This window comes from Hipposideros armiger, unplaced genomic scaffold (assembly GCF_001890085.2).
Source record: "Hipposideros armiger isolate ML-2016 unplaced genomic scaffold, ASM189008v1 scaffold_283, whole genome shotgun sequence".
Classification (NCBI taxonomy): Eukaryota; Metazoa; Chordata; class Mammalia; order Chiroptera; family Hipposideridae; genus Hipposideros; species Hipposideros armiger.
Genome location: NW_017731633.1, coordinates 2,268,026 through 2,275,044, shown reverse-complemented (window position 1 = coordinate 2,275,044; position 7,019 = coordinate 2,268,026). Strand labels below are relative to the sequence as shown.

At 50.7% G+C, this 7,019-nt stretch overlaps 1 protein-coding gene across 1 annotated transcript in view; it reads left to right on the top strand.

Moving 5' to 3' along the window:
- Window positions 1–6,552, top strand: part of KLK6 (kallikrein related peptidase 6) — a 37,325-nt gene extending 30,773 nt beyond the window's left edge. Inside the window, exons 2-7 of the mRNA XM_019658169.1 lie at window positions 126–225; window positions 651–698; window positions 1,058–1,214; window positions 3,983–4,230; window positions 5,394–5,530; window positions 6,382–6,552. Of these exons, the coding sequence (XP_019513714.1) occupies window positions 653–698; window positions 1,058–1,214; window positions 3,983–4,230; window positions 5,394–5,530; window positions 6,382–6,552 (759 nt within the window). The 5' untranslated portion in view covers window positions 126–225; window positions 651–652. The remainder of the gene's footprint in view (window positions 1–125; window positions 226–650; window positions 699–1,057; window positions 1,215–3,982; window positions 4,231–5,393; window positions 5,531–6,381) is intronic.
- The last annotated feature ends 467 nt before the right edge of the window (window positions 6,553–7,019 follow it).

The following is a 7,019-nucleotide window of genomic DNA, read 5'->3' as shown; positions in this document are numbered from 1 at the left end:
TCTCTCTCTCTCTCTCTCTCTCTCTCTCTCTCTCTCTCTCTCTCTCTCTCTCTCTCTCTCTCTCTCTCTCTCTCTGTCATCCCCAGAAGTCCTCTCCCCTTTCTGAGTTTCTTTTCTCCCCTCAGCTCCCTGCGTTTCTGACTCTCTGCCTCCTTGTCTGTCTGCCTGTGACACGTGCTGTCCCTGCCCCAAACCCTGGGCCAGTAGGCAGTGGCCCCCCCACAGGTAAGACCATATGGCACTCCAGAACCTACAGGTGTGAGGGTGAGCAGACGGGTGAGCCCAGAGCCAAGGTGCTGAGGAAAACGCATTGGGAGACAAGAACGTCAGAGGCCTTCCTGGCCAACCCTCCCTGTTACTAGGCAAACTAGAGCCGAGAGGAGTAGAAAGACTTAATGAGAATGGTGCTGTGAGTAGCACCTGCGACCAGCAGATGCGGTCCTGTGTTCTCACTAACACCTGCCTTCATGGGACCCTCAGGTGGAAGACGGGTATAGGAGACAAGAAATCGGGAGGCCTGATGAAGGACAGAAGCCAAGGGCCTGAGAGTATGGCAAGCCAGGAAGGAAGGCCTGAGGGGGAGGGAGAGGGGGAGGGGCCTGGTCGGGTCTGAGACAGGGACTAATGGAGCATTTGGCATCCCCTCCCAGGAATGGCCATGAAGACCCTGATTGCTGCACTGGTTCTGATTGCTACAGGTGGGAAGACAAGGAACGAGACGGGACGGGGAGGTTTCGGGGACAGGGTGGGGGTTGATGCGGGGGCACGGACTGCAAGTGGGGACGGGGATGCAAACGGGTATGGAGGTGGGGTGGGTTTGGAATGAGAAAGAAGTTTGGGGCTGGGTGAGAAATGGGGGATACAGACAGGGAAGGGGGTGGGAGGTGAGTGTGAAGACAGGAAAGAGCTTGAGGATGGGGCTGGCTTTGGGGGTGGGACAGATAAATTTGGGCATAGGGACGGAGATGATTTTGATGATTAAGACGGCTGGGTTCAGCCTGGGGGTGCGCCTGTTGTCTGCAGACCTCCTCTCTGAGCCCAATACTCCCTTCCACAGTCCGGGCAGAGCAGAAGGAAAAGTTGCTGCATGGCGGACCCTGTGAGGAAATGTCTCACCCCTACCAAGCTGCCCTCTACACCTCAGGCCACCTGCTCTGCGGGGGGGTCCTCATTCACCCACAGTGGGTCCTCACCGCTGCCCACTGCAAAAAACCGTGAGTTTCCACATCGTGAACGGGGACTGGTTGCAATTAGGCCCTGCCAGTGTCTCGCAGACTCCAGGCATGAGATGACACACACAGCCCCCTATCCCAGCGTGAGGACGTCTGATAACCAGGTTTATCTGGCCAATATTTAATTAAGTATTAAATATGCACCAGGCCCTGGGGGTCCAGCAGTGAAAAAAACAAGCGCAATTGCTGCTTTCACGAACTGACCTTCTCATTGGAGAGTCAGATCGCGCAAGGCCCTGTAGGGAGACATGGAGCAATGGATTTAATTCTAAGCGCAGTGGGAAGCCCCTGGAGAGTTTTCATCTGGGAAGCCGCAAGATCTGATTTACATTTTTAAGAGCACTCCCGGCTATGATGTGGGAAATGGCCTGGGCGAGAGGAGAAGGGATGCCTGTGGACACGGTTGACATCATCCGGGGCCGTAAGAGGATGGTTTGGTCCAGGATGTTGGCAGTGGGGATGGATGGAAGTTAAGAACCTTGCGAGGTATTTTGAGACGGAGTCGGCAAGATATGGTGATGTGGGACGGGAGGGGAAAACAGCACGCAGGGCTGACCTGCAAGCATTTGACTTAAACAGCTGGGTGTTTGGTCATGTCTTTCTTTGAGTCAGAGGAGAGCAAAAGAGAAGCAGTTTGGATAAGGGCAGGGGAGCATCAGACATTTTGCTTTAGCCGAGGTGAGTTTGAGGTACCTGGGAGATATCCAAGAAGGATGCCAGGTTGGCCACTGGTGCTCAGGGCAGAGGTCAGAGCAGGAAGGTAAACATTAAAGTGCCATCTGCAAGCAGGTAGTATTTAAAGCCACAGGATGGGATGAGATCACCAAAGAGATAGATAGAGGAACGTAGAGGGCCCAGAACGAACCCTCAGAGCACTGAGAATCACCAGTTAGATTAACAACAGCTATTCAACACTAACTACAGTGAAGCAGTTTAATATACCTTTCCTAGAATTCCCACCATAGGGACCTCTTGGCTCCATTTTGCAGGTGAGGAAACTGAGGCTCAGAGAAGTAGCAAGTAGCAACTCAAGTGCTTGGAAAGCAACAGGTGGCATGCCTCACTGTGAGAGAGGGGTCTCATCATGTAGAGTTGTGGACTCGAGACCCCCAGGTGGACTCCCCCATGTTCAGCATCACTGCCACCATCCTCACTCATTCATTCTGTGCCCATTGAGTGAGAGCACCCACTAAGGGTCAGATATGAGTTGGACAGTGGGGATTCAGGAGTGGGTGAGAGATGCACACAGAGTCCCTACCCTTGGGAACATAGGGGCAGAACGATAGTTAACAAACTCTCGAAAAACCATACAACTATAAATTACCCTAAGTCAAATGAAGGAGAAGAACAGGGGTGGCTCCCTGAGAGCAAAGAGCAGAGGTAACTACCTTAGATGGAAGAGGGTGTCAGGAAGGACTTGCTGATAAGATGACATTTAAGCTGAGACAGAAAACAAGAAAGGGTAGCCGAGGGAAGTCGGGGAAGAGTATTCAGGGCAGAGGATGGTGGGATGAGGCACTTGGGCCTTATTCTGAGGGCAATGGGGAACCATGGGAGGCTCTTGAGCAAGGGAGTGACTCTGATCCATTTCACAAATATTTACTGAACACATATCATGTTCCAGACACTGGTCTAGGCACTGAGGATGCTATATCTGAACAAAACAAAAACCCCATCTTGATATTCTAGAGGTATGCCACCAGCCAAACATGGCTAATTAGACATACATTAATAAGAATGAAATGATATTCCAAATCCACAAGCCACATTTCAAGTGCTCAGTAGCTGCTTGTGGCTAGTGGCCACTGTATCAAACAGCACAGATACAGAATATTTCCACTATTGCAGACAGTTCTATCGGGCACCGATGCTATGGTAGGAAGAGAGACAATAAAACAAGTAAATATTTAACAACACAGATGTCATATATAAAATAATGATGATAGGTTTTCTGGTGGAAATGAAAGCAGGAAAGGGAGATAGGAATTGCCTGTTTGGTTTTTGCATTCCCATTGGGTTGCCAGGAAAGGCCTCACAGAGAAGGTGACATTTGTAGGAGGTGAGGGAGTGAGTCATGCAGATGTCTGGAGGAAAGAGTTGCTAGCAGAGGAAACAGCCAATGCAAAGGCCCTGGGGTGAGAGGATGACTATTGTGTTCAAGGAAAGGCAGGGGAGCCAGTGTGACTGGAGCAGAGGCGAGAGGAAGAGAGTGGGAGGAGGTGTCTCAGAGGTAATGGGCAGGACCTTGTGGGTCCTAGTGAACACTTTGGCTTTTACTCTGAGTGAGATGAGAGTCATGGGAGAATTCCGAGCAAAGGAAGGACAGGACCGACTTATGTTGTAAAATATCTCTGGCTGCTTTGTGGAGGACGCATTATAGATGACCAAAGGCACAAGCAAGGAGTCCAGTGAGATGGCTACCGCCATAGTCCAGCTAAGAGATGGTGGTGGCTCAGACCAAGATGGTAGCAGCGGGAAAGGTAAGAGGTGGTCAGATTCTGGATATACATTAGAGAGACAAAAGGATTTCTGGACAGCTTAGATGTGAGGCATGAAATAGAGAGTCAAGAATAGTCTCCAAGGTTATTCTGGAAGGATGGACTTGTCATTTACTGAGCTGGGAAGACTGAAGGACATGGGCCAGATGGTTCGTGGTGCATAAGGTTACCCCACCCCTCACCACAGCCCTATCTGGAGTCTCAGCTGCAGCCCAAGGGCTACAGATGAGACCCAGCCCTCCTCTTTCCCAGGAATCTTAAGGTCTACTTGGGAAAGCACAACATTAAAGAAAGAGAGAGTTCCCAGGAAGAGAACTCTGTTGCCTGGGCTGTGGCCCACCCTAGCTACAATGCTGCCACCCATGACAATGACATCATGTTATTACGGCTGAAGTACCCCGCCAGACTGTCCAAATACATCCAGCCCCTGAGCCTGGAGAGAGACTGCTCGGCCGACCACATTAACTGCCGCATCCTAGGCTGGGGCAAGACAGCAAACGGTCAGTAGGATGAGGACAACGGCGGAGCAGGTCAATGGGTGATGGGTTATGGGGAAGGTGGATCAAAGGGTGAAGGGTCAAAGATGAAAGTGGTCCAACGGTGAGGACCAATGGGGCAGTGTATCAATGGATGTAAGTTCATTGGAGAGGGAAGGCAAATATGGGAGTTGGGCCAATGAGTGAAAGTAGACCAGTGGGTAAATGATATGGGAGGATGGGTCATAAGATGAAGTGTCACTGAGGAGGAAGGGAGATACTAATCAGGAAGGAGGCCAGTTGTCAAAAAGTACCAATCAGGATGCACTGATGATCAAAAAAGGGATAAATGGAAGAGGGACTAATGAAAGAAGAGAGATCAATAAAGCCAGGGAGACAACTGAAGGATGTGAATTGAGAGAGTGAATGGGTAGAGAGAGCTAACAGGGGAGGTACCATTGGGGAAGAAGGAATAATCAGTAGGAGTCACTAGAGAAAAGACCAGAGGAAGAAACAAGTCTGATAGACTAATAAGAACCATTGAACATGGGCCTGCAGGTGAAGGGCTAAAAAGGAGGCAGACCATTGGATGAAGGGCCAATAAAAGGGTACAGTCAGTGGTGGACAGCAGCAGCATTTAGGAAAGGACCAATGAGGGATGTGGGCCATTGGATGAAGGACCAATGGAAAGGGAGAGCCAATGAGGAAAGAAGGGACCAATTAAGTTAAGAAAGGATTAATGATCAAGTGGTGACCAGTCAGGATGAACCAATGGGCAAGAATGGTCCAATGAAGGATGAAGGGGTATAATGGAGGAGGTCACTAATAGAAGAGAGTCTAGAAGTCAGCTGGAACTACTGAAGAAGGTGGGACCAATGGAAGAGAGACATGTGAAGGCAGGATCTAAGAGAAAGGAAAAACCAACAGGAAGCGAAGACTCTTGGAGGAGGGATGACCAATGAGGAAAACAAGCCAATGGGAGGAAAGAATGATGTAAAGAAGGACCAGTCAGGGGTCAGGGCCAATGGAACTGGGTTTTAAGAATGTACAACAAATAGGAAGAAGGAAACCAGTGGGAAATAAGGACCAACGGAGAGGGGGGAGGGACTTTTGGGGGTTGGAGGATCGCTGGGGAGGATGCGGAAAGTGCGGGTTGTAAAATGAGCCTGGTCCCTCTCTGTCATTAGGTGGTTTTCCTAACACCCTCCAGTGTGCATACATTCACCTGGTGACCCGTGAGGAGTGTGAGCGTGCCTACCCTGGTCAGATCACCCAAAATATGTTGTGCGCTGGGGATGAGAAGTACGGGAAGGATTCCTGCCAGGTGAGGCCAATTACGGGACGCGCCAGTTACATAACAAAGAACAGAGACACGAAAACACAGACAGAGACAGGAAGAGAGAGACACATGCAGACCAAAACAGAGCTTCACGGAGATAGGCTGGGAGAGAATCCAAGACGTGAAAATGTGAGAGACTCAATTTGACAGAGACACAATCGGTTACCAATAGAGATTCAAGGACAGCTAACAGAGACAGAAAATGCAGTCAAGGATGGAGATGGAGACATCAAGAACCAGAGTGACACAGTAAGAAGCAGATGGTGTGACGGGACTGTCCCTCAAGCAGGGCCCCCACAAGTCCTGCTTGGACATGGCCAAGCTGTGGAGGAGGAAAGTCCTAGCTGGAGAGAGAGGGGGCTCCATCCCCACTCCTAAATACCTTGAACTTGGGTTTCCTCCACCACCATCCATTGGGTCTCTCCAGCTTATGCCAAAACTTACCCCCAGTGCATTGAAGGACCTGCAGAGACTAGCCAAGAGGGACAAAGAGACCAAGATAGAGAAAGTGACAGACAATGAGCTGGATCAAAAGGAAGGGCATACAGATCTCCCTCTCTCTCTCTCTCCACACCTCTCAGTCTCTGTTCTGTTCTTAACCTTTATTCTTTTCTTTCTCTTTTTCTGCCTATGCCTCTCTGGATCTTGGTGTTCTCTCTGTTTCTCCATGTTTCTGAGTCTCCCTCACTCTCCATTTCCCTGTCTGTGACTTTGTGTCTCTCTNTTGTCCAGATGCTTGCTACCCACGTTTTTCTCCATGTCTCCATCCAGCCCAGGATACCGGGGAAAGGATTATTAATGGAGGTCCATGTCCAAAGGGCTCCCGTCCCTGGCAGGTGGCCCTGCTCAGCGGCAGTCAGCTCCACTGTGGAGGCGTGCTGGTCAACGAGATGTGGGTGCTCACCGCCGCCCACTGCAGAAAGAAGTACGTGACAACAGGTGCCGCAGGGACTCCAGCTCTTCTGGGCCTCTGTCCCCCTCTCTCTGGGACCCTGTTCCCCTTCTAAGGGTCTCTGTCCCTTGTCTCTGGGTCCCCTCTCTCTGGATCCCTGTTCCCTCTCTCTAGGTCATCGTCACCCCTCTCTGGGTCTTTCTTTGCTTCTCTCCCTAGGTCTCTGTCTCCCTCTCCCAAGGTCCCATCTCCTGTCTCTGGGTCTCAGTTCCTCCCTTTTGGTCCCGCTCCTTCTCTCTCTGGGTCTCAGTTCCCCTCTTTCTGGATCTCTATTCTCTTCTTTCTGGGTCCCTGTACCCCATTATGGTTACTATTCCTCCCTTTCTCTGGGTCTCTGTCCCTTCTCTCAGTCACAGTGTCTTTCTCTGAATGTCGCCCTCCTCTCCCAGCGAGTACACTGTGTACATGGGCAGTAACCGGCTGAACAACAGGAGAGCCCAGAAGATCAGGGCCAGAAGGTCATTCGTGCACCCCAACTACTCCACACAGACCCACGTTAATGACATCATGCTTGTGAAGCTA